Source organism: Macaca fascicularis, chromosome 1 (assembly GCF_037993035.2).
Source record: "Macaca fascicularis isolate 582-1 chromosome 1, T2T-MFA8v1.1".
Classification (NCBI taxonomy): domain Eukaryota; kingdom Metazoa; phylum Chordata; class Mammalia; order Primates; family Cercopithecidae; genus Macaca; species Macaca fascicularis.
In genome coordinates this window covers 64,212,287-64,236,745 of record NC_088375.1, presented here as the reverse complement: position 1 = coordinate 64,236,745, position 24,459 = coordinate 64,212,287, and the positions used below count along the sequence as shown (strand labels likewise).

Here is a 24,459-nt window from a genome sequence, read left to right as displayed (position 1 = left end):
TTTCGTTCCTTCACCAAACACCCAAAATCAAAGTGGCTACCTGGGGTTTTCCTCAATGAAGGAGCAAAAGAACGGATAATATTTTATTCTAGGTATCACCAAAATAAAATCAAGTTCCTAAAACACAGTCTGACCAGTGCCCACCCCCAACAACTTTCATACTTTATCAAAACTGAGAATTTCTTCAAAAAGTAGGAAGGGCGGCAAAGAATCTATTGGGCATTTTGTTTAGTGCCATTGTAAAACTTCAACTCAGTTTTTATGACTCATTAATTCATTTCCTAATAATTCCTAATTGGATATTAACTGTCAGCAGTGAGTTTTGTTTATTGAAAAGTATTAATATAATAACTTTTCTTTCTGCACTTTCCCTCCTTGATAGATGCTTTAGTTGCATTACAATGAAAAAGCATGAGTTGGAATATTCTAGTCCTACCACTTACTAACTCTTCTAACCTTGGGCAAATCATTTAACCCTGAATCTTAGTTTTTCCATCTGAAAAATGAGAATTTTTTTTTCACAAGGTTGGTGAGAATGAAATTGGATAATAAGCATTACTGTGATTAGCACAGGGCCTGGCTTCCTTATACCTGAATCACCTCCTCAGTGAGCCTAAAAGCATCCCTTCCCTAAGTGTCTTTGCTTTGTGCTAAAATAAAAGCAGAATGAAAGCAGAAGGTTTTGGGCCTTAAAAAAGTAGTAAGAGGCACTAGAATGCTTTTCAAATTTCATTTCTAAAAACCTCTTCCCTTTAAATACACTCTTACCATGGGGGTATAAAACTCACTGGATGTTGCTTATGCCTTGGATTTAATCTGTGTGAACCTAAGACCCTAAGTATCCACTGCAGCAAGGCAGGAAAAGTTAGTACACCTACCCAGCCCATGCTCAGAGATATACAGATGTCATTATAGTGGCTGTTTCCCCACCATGCAGGCATGCTGACATTTCCCCTTCTCCCCGTCAGTTTTTAAAATAGGAAACAGCTGTCAGATAGAATACATAATAGAGTAAACCTTAAATGGAGCATGTCTCCCGAGTTTAATTGACAGCACAGGGGCATTCACTCATTTGTACTCGCCAGCACACATTTACCAAGGGCCTGCAAGAAAATACCAAGATAAAAAGATCTCAGACCACAAGTTCCAAGTCTAGTGGTCGCTCATTGCCCCAGTGGCCAAGGCATTGCCTCCTCTTCTATTACCTTCCTTAAACCTGTCCCTAAGAATTCAGACTGTTTAGCTTTGTTACCTTATCAGCCATGATCCTTAACCCCTTCACTGCTCTATCCCCATACAATAACCTAATTCTCCAACTCCCTATAAAAGGAAATACTTAGGCTGGGTGTGGTGGCTCATGCCTGTAATTCCAGCACTTTGGGAGGCTGAGGAGGGCGGATCACCAGGTCAGGGGTTCGAGACCAGCCTGGCCAACATAGTGAAACCTCGTCTCTACTAAAAATACAAAAAATTAGCTGGGGGTGGGGGTGGGTGCCTATAATCCCAGCTACTTGGGAGGCTGAGGCAGGAGAATCGCTTGAACCTGAGAGGCGGAGGTTGCAGCGAGCTCAGATTGCGCCATTGCACTCCAGCCTTGGGCTCTTGGGCAACAAGAGCGAGGCTCGGGCTCCAAAAAACAAAGGAAATACTTAGGAAAATGCCAGCCTTATAAAGCTTTGGTAAACCTTGGCTAAACAGCGAGCATCACTGCCTGTGAGGAGGGAATTTGCTAAACAAATGATGGCATATTCATACCGTGGAATTCTGTCCAGCTATTTAAAAAGGAGGCAGATCTTTTTGGACTAACATAAAAATAAGATCCAAGACAAATAATGTTAAAAAAGTGAAGAATGGTATAAGTGGTATACTTCTATATCTACTTCCATTTTCTTTCATTACATTTCTAATGTAATTTATTGCATTAAAGGGTATTTACAGATACGTCAGTTGTTGTCCATGCAGAGTATCTCTGGAAGGACACAGAAGAAACTGGTTTCAACCACCAGCAGAGGGGAGGGGAAAGAGGAGTCAGGAATGAAAAGAAACTTTATAGTAGGTTTTCCTGTATACCCTTTTAAATATCTGCATCCTTTAAAAATACTGATTTTTAACAATCACAATAAAAAAGGCAACGGGTAAAGAGTAGACATTGGTGAACTATGTGTTATAGAAGATAAGCAATAAACACAAAGCCAAAAAAATCAGGAAACATGTCACCACTGAGGGCAAATAAGAGGCGAAAGTTGCTGAGCTGTTCCTGAGCCCTTCCCTTCACCTCTGCTTCTTCCACAGCGTGTAGAGAAGCAGCCTGTGGCCAGAGACCCAGTAATCAGAGCAGTGGGTCCAGCTTTTGTGAGCTACCCATTCTCTCTGGATTTATTGATTGATTGACTGATTGATTGAGATGGAGTTCCACTCTTGTTGCCCAGGCTGGAGTGTAATGGCGTGATCTTGGCTCACTGCAACCTCCGCTTCCCGGGTTCAAGCGATTCTCCTGCCTCAGCCTCCCAAGTAGCTGGGATTACAGGCATGTCCCACCATGCCCAGCTAATTTTGTGTATTTTTAGTAGAGACAGGGTTTTTCCATGTTGATCAGGCTGGTCTTAAACTCCCAACCTCAGGTGATCCGCCCACCTTGGCCTCCCAAAGTGCTGGGATTACAGGCGTGAGCCACCATGCCCGGCAGATTTATTTATTTATTTATTTATTTATTTTGAGATAGAGTCTCGCTCTGTCACCCAGGCTGGAGTGTAGTGGCCGGATCTCAGCTCATTGCAAGCTCCGCCTCCCAGGTTTACGCCATTCTCCTGCCTCAGCCTCCCAGGTAGCTGGGACTACAGGCGCCTGCCACCTTGCCTGGCTAGTTTTTTGTATTTTTTAGTAGAGACAGGGTTTCACCGTGTTAGCCAGGATGGTCTCGATCTCTTGACTTCGTGATCTGCCCGTCTCGGCCTCCCAAAGTGCTGGGATTACAGGCTTGAGCCACCGCACCCAGCCAGATTTATTTATTTTTTAATCTTTCTTTCTTTCTTTCTCTCTCTCTCTCTCTCTCTCTCTCTCTCTCTCTCTCTCTCCCCCCCTCCCTCCCTCCCTCTCTCTCTCTCTCTCTTTTAAGGCAGAGTCTTACTCTGTCACCCAGGTTGGAGTGCAGTGACACAATCTTGACTCACTGCAACCTCTGCCTCCTGGGTTCAAGTGGTCCTCCCACCTTAGCCTCCTGAGTAGCTGTGATACTGGCCTGTGATACACGCCCATGACCACACCTGGCTAATTTTTGTATTTTTAGTAGAGACAGGGTTTCACTATGTTGTCCAGGCTGGTCTTGAACTCCTGACCTCAAGAGACCCACCTGCCTCAGGCTCCCACAGTTCTGGGATTACAGGCATGAGCCACCATGCCTGGCCTATTTATTTTTCTAATTTTTCAAATAAGAAGGTTGGGTTAGGTAATTTTAAAAAATCGCTTCAAGTTTCTTCACTCCACAATTATTTTCCTGAGACTCCTGCAAGCAACTCATCTTTACAGGTCATGCCTCACATTCCCAATTGATGTCATCTGGGCAAATCAGTCCAATGAGAGCCATAAGTGGTCAGAAAGCTTTCTTAGCAGCCCTCTTGGTCACTAGGCACACCACCCAGGAGTCAAGCGGTGACAAGAGACTGCTTCCTAACCTTCCAAAAGATAGGATCTTCCAGGATGTGCTGCTCTGATGTTTTTGAAGGGCATAGGGAAACACACGGGCAATGTTTGCAGAGGCAACAGACTAAAGAAAGCACATCTGTAGTTGTATTGGCTTTGTGTGGGTTGTATGGTAAACAGGTAGTTTCCATAAATGTCTATTTCACCACCCCAAAAAGCTCCTTTTATCATGAAATTAATCATCTGATGCGAAGTACCAGTCACAAAAATGATGAACTTGCACAGAATCCCACTGCTAGACAAGCCCAGACAAAAACTGTTCCTGTTAGCCAAGGAAATTTGCACACAATTTTGATAAGTGGCACTAGGGCCACCACATAAGACAGGAAATAGATTAGAGGACATCAGTGTATTGAGACAGAAAGTGAAAGGGTGGGCAGAATTTGCGAGGTCACCAGTTTGAATACGGCCATTCCTGCTTTTACTAAAGGTCAACTTAGAATACAAATGTTACAGAATTCATTTAAAGCCAAAAAGCAATTCTGACAACGACTGTCTTAAAATTCAAGATTTTTAGGTCCAAAATTTCTTACTTAACCTAAAAAATGGAAATCTTCACAATATAATGAGATTGGGTCATTTAAATAGTGTTATATCTAAGCAGTCCAGACAGACCAGCTAAACAATCCTATTATTAAAAGCCTCTAGAGAGTGTTCAACAAGTTCCTTAGATAATGAAGCTTGGGGCAGCGACACATCCCTCATTATAGTCAGAAAGTTATCTTAACGTGTGAGCCAGGTTATTGCGTGCATTTATGTTTTCCCACATGCTGCTCTTTCCTCAAGGAATGCGATTCTCCTCCCTGACTCCCTGCCTGGTTCGCTTATTCTTCAAGATCAAACACAAAAGTCACTTTGTGTGTGATGCTTCCCCAACTCCACTCATCCTGGCTGCCATTCATGCACTAGTGCATGTATGCATTTTTACATTTTTTAAACTACAAAAATCAACCTATTTTAACTGTTCAGATATATATGAAGTAAAAATGGAAGTTCTCCCTTTACATGACCCATCCCCCATCATTTCCCTCTTTATCTTATACTCTCAGCATTCCCAGCTTGTAGCACAGTGTCTGGCAATAGTAAATCCTCAAAAACTATCAGTGAATAATTTAATAATGATTAATAAATAAATTAATGATGATGGTGAAGATAAAGTTTTAGCATTTATTGAACGCGAACTACAAACCACGGAGTGTATTAAATATTTTACAAAAATCAATAAATGAGCTAAAATGCCATTCTATTATTTTTTTGTATTGGTTTTAATATTTTACTCAGAAGTATGCTTAAAGAATATTATAATTATATGACTTAGATTGTAAAACAATATGTACAGCAGTATCCTATTTTTTAGAATAAAATTATAAATATGTGCTCACATATGTGTTTGTGCACGTATAGAAAACAGATTAGAAAGGAATATATTCTAACACCATTATCTCTAGCTGGTAGAATTACGGACAATTTTTATTTCCTTTCTTTTGCTTCTAAATTTTATATAATGAGCATATGTGGCTTTGTATAATCATTTTTTAAAAGTTGTTTTAGAAGAATAGTACTGATACATCATTCCCTTTTAGCAGTTTTCTCTAGGATAAAAAATTTTAGGAAGTCTGAGCTTAATTAAAAAAACAGATTTCTTTAAAAAAAAGTTAGCAAATCTTCAGTGTTCTTAATGCAGAAAAGGCAGTGTTCAAAGAATAATTAAACAAATCACTCCAGTTGCAGGAAAAATTCAATTTACTGCATGCAGACTGTTTCTTGACTGAAAAGTTAATTCCTTTCATTCAGAATCAGTATGCATATTTACTGGCTATATTTCATCTCACATCTGCAAACTTAATTTTTCCTTTCTTGGTCATCAGAAGATTAGGAAATAAATTTTAGCCCAGGCAATAGATCCTACTTGGCAAGCTCAAAATAACTCACTTATTAAAAAGCAGCACCAAAGACCAGTAGCGGACTTCCAAAGGACTGTTAACAATACTTAAAAAAAAAAAAGGAATAAAAGGCTCCAACTGTCTAAAAGAAGACTAGAGATACATGAATAAGAAAATATGATGTTTTGGATTTATGTGCAAAATAGTAATGCTGCATATAACCCATCCTTTAAGTTTTAGCAATAATTAGAAAAAATAGTTTCCCAACATTGAAAATTATAAAATAATGTCATCATATTGCCTAGAAAAGATTATAGATTTTTAAAAACAAAACATGTGTTATCATGAATATTTGTATGCACTTTCCAAGAACTAAAAGATGAAGTTCCCCTTTCAGGATCCCCTGTGCCTGAGAAGGAAACTTTCCAGTGAAAGCCTACTAGCTAGTTAAAAATTTCTTAAAAAAGAAAATCTTCTGAGTAGTATACTTGGGAGCATCCTTTTTCTTGGGGGGATCCCTGTTAGACATACACAACTTATAAATGCTTGCACCTTTAAGTGTAGGGATGCCCACATTCATATCTAAGATATTCAACGCCTGTCCTTCAGACACTTAACAGGGACTCTGAGTTCCAAATCTCCCTGAGTGCTGCAGTGCATGCTGACGCTCCTTAAAAGCCATAGTGCTCCCTTACTGTGAAATAAAACTGCTCTGTCTCTTGCTGGTTGGCTCTCCTCTTAGCAATGCTGGGCTTGCTCATGAAGGTTTCAGACACTGTGGACTTGACGGACTCCATGGAGTTGCTGTACTGGAAGCAGTCAGACACATCAAAGTCCTCCACAGTCACAATGTCCTGGATGGTTTGCAGGGTGGCCTCCATTGTCTTCTTTACCTGCCACGACAAGGGTCAACAGGATGCATGAAGGGTGGGTTGTAAAACAGCAGGTGATGGAGAAGCTTGAAGGGAGTGGGCTGGGGAAGGCCAGAGGATGCCATCAGAATGTGCAGCTCTGCTTCCCACTGGACAGTGCTAAGTGAGAGGTAAACATCACATGGACTCTGCTACAGCATGATACTCTCTACAGTGAAAACCTAAAAGCCACTACAACTCTTCATGCTATGTACTTGAGCCAGATCTTTTAATGTTTACTTTTAAAATTTAATATTAGCATTTTTATATCATATAGCAATATTATATATTATATTTTAATGTTTACTTTTACAATTTAACATTAGCATTATGATAATATTATATAGCAATATTATAATAGAAGTGTTAAGGGAAAGAGGATAAAATATATCTAAACCAACCCCCTCATACAAACAGCTAATTAAAATGTGTGATGGGCCTAGCACTGCAAAGCCCCAGATTCTGTTTCATGACCTTCAATAAACTGATGAATTTGTTTGCTCATTTGCAAACTAAGTGACCTATCCCTACTTCTTCCTGATCTTCCTGCGGAAAATAAGACTTACTGAGACACAAGGTAAGAAGCCATCTGAGCTCAACAGAAAGCTGGATCACCTGCCCTTTTGAACTGCTTTTTGAAAGCAAATACACTGAGCCCAGAAGAAACTCACCCTTTCCTAAGAGGATGGAGATGTTTGAAGTGTCAAAGTCAAAGGCCTCTGTTTGTTTGAACATGCTAGACAAAGCTAGGCATGAGGAGGTGGTTTCAGAGACACAATATTGTTCACACAGCTGCCAAGTGCCATTTTGATTAAATGTGTAGAGGGGAAAAAAAAGCATTTCGCAAAAGCTCAAAATAGAGCACAACCTTTGGCAATGCAAGAGCAACTTCCTGGAGTTCAAGGGCAGGATGTAGCAGAGGGGGAAAGTCCAAGCCTACATTTGGCTAGGAAATGTTTGCGGCCACCCGGACATTCTCTGCATGCTCCTTCCACCTGCTCCCAGACGGGCAGCAGCAAAAGTTTCAACAGGGAAACTCAGAGTGTGGCTTTGAGCCTCCTAAGGAGGAAACTCACCTCTTCGTTTTCAATCTTTAGAGTGGATAAGCGAGACTGCAGTTGTTGGCATCTCTGTACCAGCTCACTCTGGACAGGCTGCTGGGCACAGAGCTGGGAAGCCTAACAAAAGAAAGCAACACCAGGTCAGAAAGAGGATACAGTCCCCTTGGCAGTTCCAGAGTTCCCATTACTGGCAATGAAACTACCCATATTCAAGGTATAAGGCTCGTGGTTTCTATGTTGAAGCAAAATCCAAAGCCAACTTGTGTGAGCCTCTTCCAGGACCAAACAGTATATGAAAGGAATGGGTAGGGGGATCTGTTTGGAGCCCGGCAGGGGTAGGTCTATGTACGGTCTGCAGCTCCATGGAAGGCTGAGGAGGCTGGAGAAGAGTGCCTCAGGCAGCCCCAGCTCCAGAAACACAATGCTTTGGCACAGCGAGTATTTCCTGCCGAAAGTCCAAGTGGCCACCTCTCTGGCCCCTCCCTCATCCCCCTTCATACATCAGAGTGAAAGCAGGAGAGAAGTGGGTCAGGAGGCTAACTTGCCGCTGCTGGCAGCCAGCATGTGTTTATAAATCCAGGCCATGCATGAGAGCTCTGATTCAATGAGAAAGCGTGAAACCAGGAACAAGTTGGTCACCTATGCTAGAGGGCCCGAGAGGGTATGGAATCTGAAGGAGCTTGGCATTTTCCAAAGAGCCATCATTTTACCCCAGGCCTTCCCTAGAGCTGTAAGAGAGGAGTCTGCCTTTCCCACAAGGATTATTGCCAATTAGCTTTCCCCTGTGTGAAGGAATGGCTGCTCCACTGTCTCCTGTTGGGGATGTGGTTATGGAATGAGGTCATCCACAGTCCCCTGGATGACAGATGAGGAGCAGAAGGCTGAGAGAGTTGGGAGGCAGGACCCATGTGGAGACAGCTCCTGTCACCTTGTTACCGTTCGTCCTTTAGCCTCTTGTCTGCAGAGAGACATCTGGATAGAAATGGCCTCCTTCCTCCTCAGCAACGAGTGGGCACATTCACATGCCCACAGACCATTCCCTTGCTTGAAAAGACAAAACCTCTCTTCAAATGGAGGGGGCTGGGACTTGACCTTTTCCTCCATTGGCTTTTAAGCTTCCAACTGACTTGACCTCCTCCCCCAGCTGAGGGGCTGGTCTGAGCCAGCTCTCAGATCTGAAGAGAGCTGATTTCACTCTAACTCTTGGATAAGCAGACACAATGGAGAAAGCTCAGTGGCCAGAACCGGTTAGTGCCAAGAGTGAAATTCTCTGGCTGCCTGATGTCACCAGTCAGGCATCCAGAGTCCCACAGCCTCTGAGGGCACCAAAAATGGAGCCAAGTACCTCCTCCTAGTACATCTGAGAGCACTTGGCATCAATTCATATGCTGCGCACCCCAGAACACCAGTTAGTGTGGGGCCTTGGCCAATTTCAAGGCTTCCGGTCAAAATGCCACCCGATCTTTGGCCCTAATCCAACGACTTGCAGGCAGCTCCCTCCTGTTGCCTCCACAATCTGCAGACAATGCACACTGATGGGGACAGACTGGCTGCAGAGGCCAAGAATGACCCACCCTCTCATCTCTTTTTATTTTCACTCATACGAAGGCTAGGCTAGAATGCGGAACCTTCACAAGCTCCTGAACTGGTCCTGGCCCCTGCCTGGCTCAGCCACTGATCAGCTATATCACATAAAGAGAGCGCCCCAGCAGAAGAGTGAGCTATTGATTTTTAAAGTAACCCAGACCTAGCAGAGAGGAATCAGGGAAGGAAAAACCACCTCCAAGCCTGTCCCTTTAAGAAGTAGCAGAGCTGATGATGATGCATGCTTTGGCAGTGGTCCGCTACCGGGGTGCAAGGTAATACACTTCAGCTGCGCTCTGGAGTATGGAAATAAGACACTGACAGGGGGAGGTGGGGGCCTGAGCACCCAGCATCTGGAATCCTCCTTTATGGAGACAAGCTGTTTGGCTCAGAAGGCAACTCAGTCACTAACACCAGAAAATGTATCATTCCACTCAGCTGGTCCCCAAGTTCCACTGATCCCTGGGAAGGAATCTCAGTGACAGCCGGAGAAGGGGCTTGGAAGGCAAGTTTGACCAGAAGCCAGGGCAGGTGAAGAATGGGACTTCCTGAGGCTTGGTGACACCCCTTCCCCCAATTCTAATTGCACATGCTATCATCTCACTTCTCCATCTGTTCAGACACTGACATTTCCTAAGTCACAGCAATGGAAATGAACTGTAAATGGTTTGATTTTCCCCAAGAAGGAAAGAAAGGAAATCAACTCCACATTTCTGTCTCTAGGACAGTGTCTCACTCTCCATAGAGGCCGACTGACGACAGCAAATCCTCTGGTTCCACTGCCACAGCTGTCATTCTGGAGCGGAGATTTCTAGAGTCTGGATGCTAATCTTGAGAGAAGCATCATTCCTGATGAGCACACATGTTGCTGTTATTTGGTCCCCTGGCATCCACTCCTCCTTGTTTTGGTAGCTTTGGTCTGACTACCCTTAGCGAGGGGAACCTCCCACTCCACAGCTCAGGCCATGTGCTTTGCATGGACCCAGGCATAAGCACTTCACCCAATCAAAACCAGAGACACATGAAACTTTGTGGGGGCTTTGAGGAGGGAGGCAGAGACTCTTTCCACTAGATTTCAACCTACCAGGGAAGGCTGGAAATGCAGTCACCTTGCCTCCATGGGAGAATGACCTGTCTGAGAATGGAGCTAACACACAGGAAGTAGTGCAGAGACAGCGAAACAGTGTCTTGGTAAAATTCCTCCTCCTAAAGCCAACTATACTCAAAGGTCCATCTTGATCTTTTCTATCACATAAGCCTATACAACCTCCTTCTGATTTCACCAATAGGTGAAATGGTGGCTCCTACCCACAGGAATGAGGTTCACTCTGGCTCGTACACACAACAACACAAGTGGAACCAAAAGATTCAGAACGATGAAAACCCAGGAGCTTCTCTTGCCTCTCACTTTAGTGTATTTAGGCCCTTCTTATTCTAGTCACTGGAGGTGAAGAGTCCAAAACAAGGCCCCCATGTTCATGCTCCCCTGTCTGGGCAACCAGCATCAGGCCTTTGGGATGGCATCTTAGCTCCTTTCCTTCCTGCAGGTACCCATTCTTTTTTGTTCAATACCCAAGCAAAACTATACACTTCATCACAGTCTTCTAAGTTCAGGAGAATAAGATTATTCAGAACTCTGCCAAATGCCAAAAGATCACAACATTCCCTGCCTAGCTGTCGCTTCTCCACTAAAGCCTCTAGGATGTGGCCCCACTTCAGTTCTCATTTCTTCTAGCCTCACCACTGGGAGCGCTCCCCTCCCTCACTTTCCTTTCACCATCCTGAACCGTTGGTAGTTTTTAGAATACACCTGCTGTTTTTCACCTTCTTTGATCCTGCTGGGCCCCTTTGGATGCCCCTCTCTGTGCATAGTTCTAACTCTCCCCTTAGCGACCTTATTCCCCAGACTGTAAGCTCGCCAAGGGCTTTAATCTCCCATGTCTGCAGCCAAGCCCGAGTGTCTGACAGCATGCACTCACTAAGTGTTTGCTCAGTAAGTGGAATATGCCTCACCCACCTGACAAGAAGCTGGGCCCAGGCCTCTCCCACCCCAAAATAATGTGGCTTCTGTGTAATGAATCTGACAAGTCCACTCAAGCCCCTTGAGGGTGGAGGTATAGGGAGAGGGCCTCACCATATCCCCCATGTGGGGCTGAAACTCAAACTTCATAGGGGGACAGAAGACGTTGTTGTACATCTCCATGAGGCGCTGCTTGTCACTGGTGGCATCCAGGTTTTCTACTGCATTCTCGATGGCATCCAGACCCTCATGCTTCGACTGTTCCAGGTTTAACTCAGCAGAGAGGAAGGTGCGAAGAGCCCGGTTCAGACTTGCATGGTAGCCTAAGTCACAACACTGCTGTGGGAAGGAGAAGGCACATGAGCACACCATGGACAGCCCCAAGGCTTGGTGGAAACGGAGGGTGGTCCTGAGGGCAGATCTGACCACATCAATAAGCCTGGCTGTGCAGTGGGAAGAGGGCTGACATTCTGACTTCCAAGGCCTGGGTGAGAGTTCTCAGTTCTTGATTCCCAATTCAATGGTTAAACACACCCTAGAGGGCCGTGAGGTGGTTGGGAGGAAGAAGATTCATAAGATTAAATGACATTATTTAATTAAGTGCTATTTCATAAACATGAGAAGAATTGAGAGTTAAAGAGAATCCTCTTTCATTTTTAAGTTTATCTGGGGTTGCCATTATAACAAAATTCAACAATAAAAATACAACCTGCCACTCACTGAGGGTTACTGTGGTTAAATCACTATACAGCAACCAAGCCAGGCCATTTCAGGGTTCTGAAAGCAGAGTATTGCAACCGCAGCTAATGTATGCAAGCTCAACTCTAGATGGGAGAAGGACAGAATAGGGAGCTGACTCTGTGGGTCATCATTCCCACCAACTCCCAACATTCTAGGATAGGCCTTCGCTGTAGACTAAGGTTTACTGACATGCCTCCTCCTTCCTGGCATCTGACAACAGATGCCCCTGCACTACAGAAATAGCATTTACAAGACTAAAAAGCTCTACGCATAAGTGTTACTGGAAAAATTCATGCCATGTAAAGGATTCTGATTTTTTACAACAAAATGCAAAACGAAAATGATATGAAAGAGGCAACTGTATAAAAAAAGCACTGGCGCAGAATCAAGCAACCTTGGAAAAGCCACTCCCCTTCTCTAAACCTGTTTCTTCCATAGTAAAATGAACAGATTTGGCCAGGCCAGTGGCTTTCAAGCAGTAGACCAGAGCCGGCACTGAGGCTGCCCTTGAGAAGTGGGTAAAAGGACAGCCCAACTACTAGGACTTGGAGTCTTCCATTCCTCCTTCAACCAAGCGAACTCTGCTCTTTTTTCTATTTAATATTTAGGGATTCTATGTAAGGTCTGCTTTGAAGAAATAATTCTTCTGTTAGAGAAAAGTCTGAAAATCCTTGGACCAAATGTAATCCCTAAGGCCCTCTTCAGCAATGGCATTCTGTAACTCTGTGATAATATTCCCCATCCCTCCCCAAGGACCCAGAGATCCCAATCCCTTGGTCATCCATCATCCTCCCTATTGCTTAAGCAACTTTGAGGTCCAGGTCCTGAGAAGAAACATCAGAGAAGAATCCATGCATAGAGTAAGGCCATCTGCCTGATTGCCATTTCATTGCACAAGCAAGCATCAAATTAACTCTCCCCACAGCCTTTTCCTCTCATCATGATCGCATTGGAAGCAGCTACTATTGGGGAAGAAAAGGCCTATGATGTGCTTCCTCTTTCCCGGCATCTGACAAGAAGCTCAGTGAGAGCATCAGTTGGGCTGGGCTCTGGGTTCAGTGCCAACAGGCCCTGGCAGCTGCCTGGCTGCAGTGGAATAACAGCAGTTACAGCTTAACTAGAGGCAGAGGATGGAAAGACATTAAATTCAGTTGGGAGGGAAGAGCAAATGGAAGCTAGACAAAAGCGGCTGATTAGGACGCTGCACGTGCACAGGCCCTCTGGGAGATGCTGCTGGTCTCACCAGGCTGCCCTTGAACCTGTAAACATTCCTGACTAGCTCTATGTAGACCCTGTTGATGAGCTCTGTGCCTGTAAGTCTAATGAACAGAAGTAACACGGCCCACAGAGTGTATGTGTGTGGGTGGAGGGGGTGTGGGCAGGGGGTAAATGTGGGAGAGAAAAGTTACCCTTCAAAAAACCTTTACCCATTTTTGGTAATTTCCCTTTCCTCTCCATTCTCACTACCTCTACCCCTATTCATACCCTTACTGTGTTACACCAGTGCTGTCTGCTTCACTGTCCTAAAATGTGACTTTAATTATGGCACTTACCTGTTGAAGAACCTAAAATACCTCTCATTTTTTTCCCCAAGGTAAAATCCACCTTCCTCAGTTTTGAAATTTAAAAAATGCTTCTATTTCACTAAGTATGCTTACTATACGTCAGTCCATGTGCTAAGTCCTTTATATACACTCTACATTTTAATCCTCATAATAACCCCAATGAGGTTGGTATTATCTTACTTTTCCAGGCTCGAAAGCTGAGGCTCAGTGAAGTTAAATAATTTGAGCAAGGTCCAACAGCCAGAACAAATTGTAATCTGTCTTCAATCTATCCATCCAACATCAGCTCCCTTTATTTTCTTCTTCAGATTCATCTGCTCTAATCCAACAAAATACTCTCTGTTTAGGGTATAGTATTAAGCTTCAAATCAACTATATGGCCATAAGCAAGCTACTTAATCCCTCTGGGCCTCAAATGAGGATAACACCAGCCTCACAGGTTGTTGTAGGCTAACAGGCAATATATTTACATATATTTAGTACCATGTAGACACTTTAAAAAAATACTAATATAACTCCAAATCCACTGACCTCTGCCCTTCAGCTCCCAGAATGTCTCTTCCTTAAATGTTTCCTACGCCTCTCACCTGTTGGAATTGGACCAGATCTTCAAGATCCAAATTAAATTCTCAGCCTCTGGGAAGCCAGCCAACCCTGCAATCCTGGACTCTAATGACCCTAGCCTCTACTTAGAACCACACTAATCTGCAGCTTTCATATGACAAGGAATACACTTCTTCATTCTATGACTTGCCATGTCATATCACCCCAACCAGACTACCTTCTCACCCTTCTTTACATCCCTCAGCATTAGGCCTTGCTCACAGTAGGCACTTAATAAATTTCAGTTGACTGACTGATGCCACAAATACAGATTCCAGCCTCTCAGGAAATAAAGCACTTAGGCTGAATACTGACCTAAGTCAAGTGGGTAGATGAGGCCAGTGAAGCCTTTTGTTTTGCTCACTCTATGGCCAAAGGGAGGCTGGGAGTTTTCCCAGGCTGGTGCACTGTCTCTATTTATATAACTGTTCTGTAGGTTCTTTGTGCCAATGAGTGAGGGTCTGAGTCACAATATGCCCCTGGCTCCTCTACACCTCTAGCCAACCAGGCAGATTCAGAAGAGGTTTTCCAGAGTCTTGACTATCTACATACCTGTAGGGGAACAGCCAGAAACCAAGCAGTTAGCGAAGAAGCAATATCTGGCAAGGTTAGGTAAATGAGATTTGAATATTTCATCCTGTTCCAAGGAGAATACCAGTAAGCAGAGGAAGCACATTATTTTGCTCACAATGGGGACAAAGCAGGCTTTCCATGGCTTCTGATGAGTTCTGTGGCCACGCTGGGCTCCCCTGGCCATTTCTGGGTTATATAAATGTTTGATGAATAATCTCTCAGGGGAAATCAAATTTTTGTAAGAATTTAATGACAGCCCATCCAGATGTATGATGACTTGAGTTGATAGCTCATTAACCCTTTCCCAACTGATATCCTCACCCAGAGACTCCAGAAGGCCTGGAAAGGAAAAATGGCTGTTTCACAATACCCACTTCAAGTTCCCACAGAAGAGAAAAAGAACTGTCCTTAATGACATTTCTTACTGAAACAGCCAAGTTCCCTCATGTCTGATTTGGGTGCACATGGTGTCACAGACCTTCTATACATGTACACGGCACTTACAACACTCCAGCTATGCATGAAGACAACGCCCTGTTCTTCATTCATCCATCTGCTCTTGGGTTGAGAGAGCCAGAAGAATATGGGGGAGCAAAAGTACATTCCAGTGAGCCTACCATTCTTAAATGCTATCAATTGAGCTCAGAACGTCTTTTTGGCTTGAAGTCAAGGTTTCCCTAGTGTGGCAGAAGCCTCAACTGGATTCCTACAGTCTGAAGTTTAAATCTTACACTATACTATAAAAAGAATTCGGAGGCTAGTCCTTGGTCAATGTAATGGCATCGACAAAAATAACTTCTTTTCACTTATCCTCAATGCCTTATGCACATACTTGGCTTCAAAACCAATAGGAAGGAGGCAGAAGGGTGTACATGACACAGATGGCAATAGACTGAAACAGGATTCATCCCATGTCTTAAAGCAAGTAATGGATAATGTTAAGATCAGGATGCCAATATCCCAGGCTCCTCACTTAGTCCTGCTCTAACTGCATCCTTTTGGCCCTTTTTATTGCATAGATCAGCAAGAAAAAGTAAGAAACTACTGATACATGCAAAAACATGGATGAAATTAATCATGCTGGGCAAAAGATGCCAGACACAAAAAAGGATAATCCCATCTTTATGAAGTTCTACAATGGGCAAAACTAATTTATGGTGAAAGAAATCGTAACAGTGGTTGCCTTGGGGTGGGGGACTGACTGGGAAGAGACAAGAGAAACCTTCTGAGGCAATGGAAATATATCTATTATCAAAATATTTATTCTATATCTTGATGTAGGTCACAAAGATGTACAAATTTGTCAAAACTCTTGAAACTGTAACACTTAAGTTTAGTTACTGTATGTAAATTATACTTCAAAACAATATTGAAAGGTACAAAAAGAAAAACCAATCTTAGCTTAGATGATCATCCTCCTCTTTCTATTCCTTTCTTCCTTCAGTAAACACACTATGTGCTCAGCTATATATTAAGCACTGGAGGCTACTAAGGTAAAGAAAACTCTTGGTTCCTGCTCTCACAGAACTTAACAGAGGAGACTGAGATCTTTCTCTGCTCATAGTACAACGGCTCACAAGCACGTTTTTTACTCCCAACTCACAATAAGAAACACATCGTCTATTGTCACACCGCCCCCATAGGATGTACAAGTGTGTACATACACATCTAACATAAAAGTTTCACATAATCTTACCAATGTGATGTACTCTAATATTTTCTTTCTTTTCTAGTCTCATCTATTCATTTGAAACCACAGATTAAACCAAAAAAAGTGATTTCCTGCTTTCCCTAAGGGATCTCACCGATGGTTTGAAAAATGCTGTCTTACAGTCTATGAATACTAGAGTTAGTGCAAGAACTACTATATTCCATTTTTACCCCTGATACTGAGCACGTGGCTTCTCCCTAAATAAATATTTACTGAACGTTTATAGAGCAGAACAATACAACTTTAAAAAAAATAATGAATGTGTCCTCATCCCAGGAAAAACAACAAAAACCCAACCAACCAACAAAATAAAACAAGACACAACCAAAACAGCAGCAAAGAAACATGAGAAACTTTATTACTACCTATGTAGCCTCTTGATCCCGGTGATAGACCCACACCCTGCCAAGTACTAAGGCAGCCTCTTTTTCAATGGCATGTCACACCACATCCTGTGAAATCAGGCTCTTAACAGACTTTTTTTTTTTTTTAATGATGAAAACAAGGTACAAAATACCTTGCTTCTTGGACTGATTTTAAAACACTTGCTTATACCTGATGGAGAATCTATGGATTGCAAAGGTTGTGGCTGATACAGCAGTAGCCCCTCCCTTCCCCTGAGATCAGCATTTTGGTGAAAAAGGTAGGGAAGTTGCCTTGAGTACAAAAAAAGAGAAGAGGGCTAACCAACAGTAGAGGTGTGGCAGACAACACAGTCTGAATTTTTACCAAATGCGAGATAAATAGCAGAAATTGTGCACAAGAAAGAATAGATTCTCTTCCTCATGCTGAGAACAGGCCTCTCTCCCAACAATGAGGAGCTCCAACCCTGAGGAGAAGAAAGGATCTTGTTTAGGGCTTTGACCTCCATTGAAGGACAGTGTTCAGATTGTCATCAACAAGCAGAGAGAGCAAAGAGGTACCAGAACAGGGAGCAAGGCTCCACTAACCCAGCAAGACAATGACACCTAGGGCATTAAGTGGCTGAAATCTACTGAACCAAAAATCCTCAGCTAAAGGGAGACAGGAATCTGTATTTCAGAGAAGTTCCCCGAGCAACTCTTACGTGAGGCCAGATTTCAATACCAGGGAATTAGTCCAGTTCTTCAGTTGGCTAGAGGAGGTTGGGAGTCGGGTAGGAAACAAAGCTGGGTTCCACAACAATTCAGTGACAAGCCTAGATGACCCAGGTAGTGATATAACAGCAAGACTTGGACCCAAACCCCATATGATGCTGTGAGGTGTGGCAGGTTTGCTTGTGGAGAAACCAAGGCAGGAAAGCATGAGTGGTCTGGCCAAAGTTTTGCAAAGCCCAACTGCTGCCACCAAGACCCTGAAATAAATGGCAGGCCCCAGAGACTGGGTTGCTAAATTGGCTGGCTCCAGATGCCTCACTTTGATGACTGGAAGGAGAGGTGAGAAAGGGTGTAATTACAGAGCTTCACTTAGGTGTGGCTCAGGACCTGGGCCAGATTGGAGTCTGTAGGTGAGAAGGTTTATAAGACTCAACTGTAAGGGGAAGCAGCAAGAAAAACAAGGCCAAGAATACCTCACAGGCAAAAAACAAAAAGCTTATCCCTGGGCTTGCCCCTTGCAAAACACATGTGCCTATTAACCGCTTTCCTCAATCACCTTTGAAAAAATTTGCCAGATGTCAGGGGGAGCTGGATACCTTTCTGACAGGACCCTAATTTGCAGCATAACCTTGGACAGGTGAGTCTCGTAGTCCTCTGGACCCTGAGCTTCCCTATCCAGCAACTGGAGACAGCAATGCTTACCCATAATGGTGACGTGACAATCAAATGAGGTAACACTGAGAAACCTTAAATGCTATACAAATGTAAGGTACGGCATTGTAACTCTAGTTAAATTCTTGCCACTCACTTCTGTGCAAGAGAAGCTGATGTAAGAAAGTATTTCCTAGGCCAGGTGCAGTGGCTCACAGCTGTAATCCCAGCACTTTGGGAAGCTGAGGCAGGTGGATTACCTGAGGTCAGGTCACCTGAGGTGAGGAGTTCGAGATCAGCCTTGCCAACATGGTGAAATCCTGTCTCTACTAAAAATACAAAAATTAGCTGGGCATGGTGATGCATGCCTGTAGTCCCAGTTATTGGGGAGGCTGAGGTAGGAGAATAGCTTGAACCTGGGAGGCGGAGGTTGCGGTGAGCCAAGATTGGGCCACTGCGCTCCAGCCTGGGGGACAAAAAAAGGAAGAAAGTATTTCCTGGCAGATAGACGAGCGTAGTGGTTATGAGCCTGGGTTGAGTCATCAGGCCTAGGTGCAAATTTTGCCTCTGTCATTTGTTAACTGACTCTGAGTAAGTCATCTAAACTCTCTGTTAATCTGTAAAAATACAGATAATAATGCCTTCCTCCCAGAATTCCAGTTAGGATTCAATGAGATAAGTGTGAAGTATTTCACTTGGTGCTTGGCAAGCACCCTGATGGATCATGGCTGCTGTCTTCATAATTGTTCTCAAAATGCACCAGATTCCTGAACAATAGTATCAGGGAATGTCTGACGAGGATTCTGAAACCAGAAAAGAGGTGCCCTCAGGCCCTCAGCTTTAAGCACTTACATCAATAAGGTCAGATAGGTCATGGATGTAGTACTTGAAGACAGATGCATTGGTCGCTTCCAAAGCCAGTAAGTACTCATTCCGGGCTTTGATGGCCTTCAGCTTATTCTCCGTGTACTTGGCTTGGCGCTGAAAAGGAAACAGAAGTTCACTTTTACTTTTTTTTTTTTTTAAGGGGGGATTGTTCTCTAAAAGGTAAAAGTACAGTGTACTCAAGAACTACAGTGGTGCTGCTACTCCCTATGCGCATCTGCCTTAAATTGGGTTCTAATTCTGTTTAATGAGATTCAAGGGCACAATGTAGATCAATTCAGGAAAGGTTAATGAGGCTCCCTACTTAAGATGCGTGCTCCACTTTGATTCTATCTTCAAATATCATTCCTCATTCTTGCAATGCCACTCTGAAGAAGGTACCACTACTCTTGCCCCTGAACACCAGATACCTGAAACCAAATCCTGGATCTAGTCACCCCCAACCCCTCCAAAGCAATAGGATATTGAGCTCTATTTGGAAAATGGATTGGGAAAGGTGACTACTGTTTCTTGCTGCTAGAGGCTAAAAACTTGGAGCCCACGTGCCCAGTTCTCCCAATACCTAGTATTCCCTCCAGGGCACAGAGCAAGGCCTCATTTTTAGTCACTAGGCACTAAAAGAACCTAGAGCTTCCTTGTCTGCTCTTCCCAGAGCCTATTTGGAAATTCCTATCATCCATGCCTTACCGAATGTTGCTTCCCAGCATCTATAGCTGTGGGAGCATACGTACCTTCTCCTTCATCTTCTCAATCTTCTTCACTGAGCTCCTCCGGACATGTTTCTCCTCAATGCGAACGTTGGCCGTGGAGTCAGGGGAGCGTGGGGTCTGCCGGTCCTCCTGCTTTACCGATTTACCAATTTGCTTCTCCTCCTGCTTCTCCGCCTCCTTTAGTTTGCTCTGAGCACTGATGCTGTCGGCATTGTACATGTGATATGTCTTCATGACCTGCAAGACATCGCCCACCCCCACCCCCGAGGTCAAGCCAAAGGGGTCAATACTCTGCTTTACAGACTCAGCGACTCAGCTCAAGCTCTCCCCCATGAAGTAATATCCTCACACCCCTAAGGGAAAAATTCAGAAGTGTTTGGTTCAGCAAACACAGATTAAAGACCACTCCAAAGCACAGGAAAGTGAGCCAACATTTCCTCTCATTGAAATAACTTCATGTCTATCCATCATGTATTATTTACTTCGATTCATTATCATTTGTAATCATTTCTCTTTAATATTGGCCAGGTGATTTCTATCACTTAGTCACCTCGTAATACCGAGTAGATGGGAAACACCACCACCCCTCTCAGGCTCCAAGGGCAAAGCCTTCCTGGGCTGGTCAGGAACCCTGAAGAGGGCAGTGCAGCCTATGGAGTACTGCCTATGCTTTCTGTTACCTTTCAGATATAAAATAGGGAAGAGGAAAAGCTTCCAAAAGCTCTTTCTACTGGCCTGGCATTCTGGGGATCTGTCTGTTCTGCTTTATCCAGATCAAACACCCTCTCACAGCAACTAGAGCAGCAGCAGCAATTACAATGCCAGTTATCATTTACTGAACACTTAGTATATTCCTGGCTTTATGCCAAGTACCACACACACATTTTCTCATTTCATCCTTAGGGCAATTCCACAATCTAGACAACAACCCTATGAAGACTGTAAGCCTTCATAGCAATTCAGGTAAGAGTCTGGGAAGGAATAAAATCCATATGAAGTATAACTGGAATTGCCACAGGAAGGAAGTAGTATAAAAGGTGAAGGATGATTTTCCATCAAGACAACCATTTAGGAGTTCAATCCTTTCTCTTAACAGGGAAGCCAGGAAGCCTAGAACTCAAGCTTGTTTCCAATCCTACTAAACATACTACTTTCAGCCACCCGGTGCCTGCTGTACTCTGTGGGGAGCTTTCTGTTTCCATACCAGGGAGTTCAACAGTGTTGAAAGTGTGATGCCCTAAGATTTCTTTGAGAGGGAGAATTAGAGTAGAAGTTGGTGGATGTATGTATATGTGTGTGTGTGTGTGTGTGTGTGTGTGTGTGTGTGCGCGCGCGCGCGCATGTGTGTGTGTAACAGAGGAGTGCCAAGGTACAATATTATTATTAATATCTACCACTTAATAAACATTGTGTGCCATGGGCTTTAGGTACATTACCTCATTTAATCCTTACAATAACTCTGGGAAAGAAAATGTTATTATTTCTATTTCTAAAGATAAGGAAATAAGGCTCAAAGAGATTAACTGTCACACCCAAGGTCATACAAAATGTCGGAATCAGGATTCAAACTCAGGTCTGTCAGACTCCAAAGACCACATTCTTAGCCACTAAGCAACACTGACTCTCCTCTGGATAGGACTGGACCTGAACCGGTTGGGAGGAAAGGTTAAGTATGGTCAAGATATTCTTGAAAAGAGAAATTGGTTCCATTTATGAACTTGAGTTAGAACAGTGTCTCAACTTGGGGCTATTTTGGCCTCCAGGGGAAATGTGGCAGTGTCTAGAAATATTTTTGATTGTCACAACTTGGGGATTACTACTGGCATCTACTAGGTAGAGGTCAGGGATGCTGCTGAACATCCCATGCACAGGACAGCCCCCAAAACAACTAATTATCTGGCCCAAATGTCAATGGTGCTGAGGTTGAGAAAACCTAGCTTAGAAAGACTGTGAGTAGACTAATCTAGCCCCTACGATCAGCTGGAGGCAAACAAAGGAATAAAGAATATTGGGATACCGACAAAGTCAAAGTACATTAGAGTCTAAATTATGTCTCATTTTGAATGCAGAATGTTTTAAATTAGCTTCACCTTTTTCTGAACCTAACACTACTTCCCATAAATTTTACCAGGATAATACTCTTCATATTTTCTATACAGAAGAAATAATATTTAACAACCAATGGCATTTAAAAGCCTTTCTAAGTAATTCAAACAGACCCCCAGCTTTCCAGGTTAACTAAGAAGTGGAAAAGAGGCATCTGTTATCCCAGATGAAGAAGTGTAGATAGCAGGCTCCTTTTTTTTTTCTCTTTTTCCACCTGAATCTGACCATGGGATTCAAAAGCTTAGTGAGCAGTTACAAAAGTGAGTGGTTTTTTTCTTTTTTAAAGTGATTTCCTATTTCATGAAGGTGCACGATAAAGAGAAAACGCTATGAATAAACATGAGATAAAAAAGAGGTCAAAGAATAGCGCTACCAAGTCAACAAATGAAGTAATAAAAATCAACAATTTACAATGTTCCTTTACCCTAAAAAACTTAAAGAACTTTCGTGTTAAAAGAGAGTAAAACACTACTTTGCCTAAGAAACTATACATTCTTCAGGGTAAGCTCTACTTCTTTTGTGTTTTCTTCTCACAGTGGAGAAATATGTCATATACACAATGGTGGTTTTACAAAGTGGTTGCCCAAATGACTGCATGACACAGTCTCTCTTCTGGGTAAATACTGGAGAAGCTTTATTAGTGCCTTTCAACTCAAGAGAAAACTGAGGTACCCAGAAGCTGAAGCCGAAACAACTGAAAAAATAGGAAAGTCAAGACAGGACTTAGAAATTTATATAGATATACATATACATATTAAATATATGTTTATAAATATATATTTATAGTCAACATAGGACTTAGAGAAAGTCAAGATAGGACTTATATATAGCTATATACATATACATATGTAAATATATGTATATCTATATATCTATGTCTTAGACATACAGCTACACATATATGTATATATAGATATGTATACATATAGATATACATACTTCTATCTATATATAGTGAGGCAAATACAAACTATAGCAAAAAATTGAAAAGTCTACATTCTCAGTTCTGTGAGGAACATTCTACTTTACTTTGAAAAACTAAACACTGAAGTCATGTATTTAGCTCTGCTCCCTCTGACAGCCACACTAAAATAATAGGGAAAAAAAGGTTCTAAAATTATTGTCATTTAGGTATAAATTGAGAAAAACCAAAAGAATGGAAGCAGAAGCTGAAAAACAGGCAGGCAAGCAGTAACTGATCTACTTGAGTCCTAAACCAAAACTAGAGTAAACCAGGAAGCAGCCAGATTGATATCACAGAAGCCCGAAGAGAAATAAGTAGCAGTGGGATGAAGGTAGAGCTAAACACAAAATAAGCTATTGAAAATCTGAGAACAGTGAGATCCCAAGATCCCCTCTCCCACTGTAGCGGAATACTAGATGAGAGGTTTACTGTGTTAGAGAGGGTCCATGGACTAGGGGATACAAGGTTCAGCGGTAATAGGGGGATACTGAACTTCAACAGGAGGATTAGCTGAAGTCTATGTTAAATTTTGAGATGGTCCAGGCCTCTTCACAACTCAGCCCCCAGACATGAGTAGGAGATCAAAAGTGTGATCTCTTGGCAATCTGACCATCCAAGATAAGAGACCTAGAAATACTAAAGTTGGGGCTTCCACAAGGACACAGCCCAGTTAGAACACCCTACTGTGAAGGCCACAGCTGACATAGAATCTTTTAGTACCTCACTTTAAAGTGTGAACAGGCAGCTAAGGATAACCAGGCATTTAAAGGAAATGTCTAATATGAAAGACCAAGACCAAAACTAGCAATTTAGAAGAAATATTATACAACAAGAAGAAAAGTTTGAAAACAATATATCCATAATAGCCCTGGAGAGATAAATGAGAAATAAAATGATACTGCATCATGAAACAAAAGTTGGATGCAACAAAAAAGGGAACACGTAGAGAACAAGAAAAGAGTTCTTGGCAATTAAGATTCAACTCAAGTATCTCTTCAAGGAGCCTGACTTCATCCCTGTCCTCTGTGAAGACATGTAAATGAGTTCTTGTCACTTCATTTTCCACCTGATGCTTTACTTTTCTGTCTCTCCCAATTAAAACTAAATGCCTTGAGGTTAGAAACATCTTATTTGTTCTTGTCTCCCTAGTGCCTACTGCCAGGGTCAAATAGGCAAGCAGAGTTGAGGGACTATTAAGTGCCATGTTTCAAGGGAACAGGTGCTAAATACCAGTCTGAGGTAGCTCTGCCAGCACACAGCTGCTGCTCCAAGCCAAGGGGATATATATTTAGGGGGAGTATAGAAGCATAAGGCCTCTGGGATAATAACAGCCCCAGAGTGTCCTAAAGCCTCTTCTTTCTCAATTCTAGAGCCTCCTTGACTCTTCATACTCAGCCAATCCACACTGGCTTCAGTGCCTCCATCTATGCTCCTTCCTGTGGGGGTTTGCTGGGTTTTCCAGACACGACCTCTGAGTACAACTGAGGCAAAGAATCCCAGAGTTCTTTGGGAAGCAGTGTGTTCTGACTTCAAAGGCATTCCCGGTGCATCCGTCAGAAAATGAAAACCGTTTATGCCATGGTTTATATACTAGCCAGCTCATTATCAGGGGAAAAACACGTGGAGAAGAATGCTTGCTAGGATTGCTCTCTGAATAGCAGCTGTGGGAAGCAGGCCCCGGCACAGAATGCCAAGTCAGGGAAATCAAAGGCCCTT

The 24,459-nt window shown here is 43.0% G+C and overlaps 1 protein-coding gene across 14 annotated transcripts in view; it reads right to left on the bottom strand.

The window, feature by feature from the left end:
* SRGAP2 (SLIT-ROBO Rho GTPase activating protein 2) overlaps positions 1-24,459 on the bottom strand; it is a 249,014-nt gene that overhangs the window by 51,476 nt on the left and 173,079 nt on the right. For 9 of the 14 annotated variants that reach the window (XR_012432328.1, XR_012432329.1, XM_065540897.2 and 6 more), the window contains 5 exons: positions 19,695-19,910; positions 18,931-19,059; positions 11,273-11,497; positions 7,570-7,671; positions 6,278-6,475 (listed from right to left, as the gene is read on the bottom strand). Coding sequence is in view for 10 of the 14 variants with exons in the window: in XM_065540897.2 (XP_065396969.1) it covers positions 6,278-6,475; positions 7,570-7,671; positions 11,273-11,497; positions 18,931-19,059; positions 19,695-19,910 (870 nt within the window). In the remaining 4 variants the exon portion in view is untranslated. The remainder of the gene's footprint in view (positions 1-6,277; positions 6,476-7,569; positions 7,672-11,272; positions 11,498-18,930; positions 19,060-19,694; positions 19,911-24,459) is intronic. The other 5 variants (XR_012432330.1, XR_012432331.1, XM_045395981.3 and 2 more) reach the window with 1 other exon arrangement.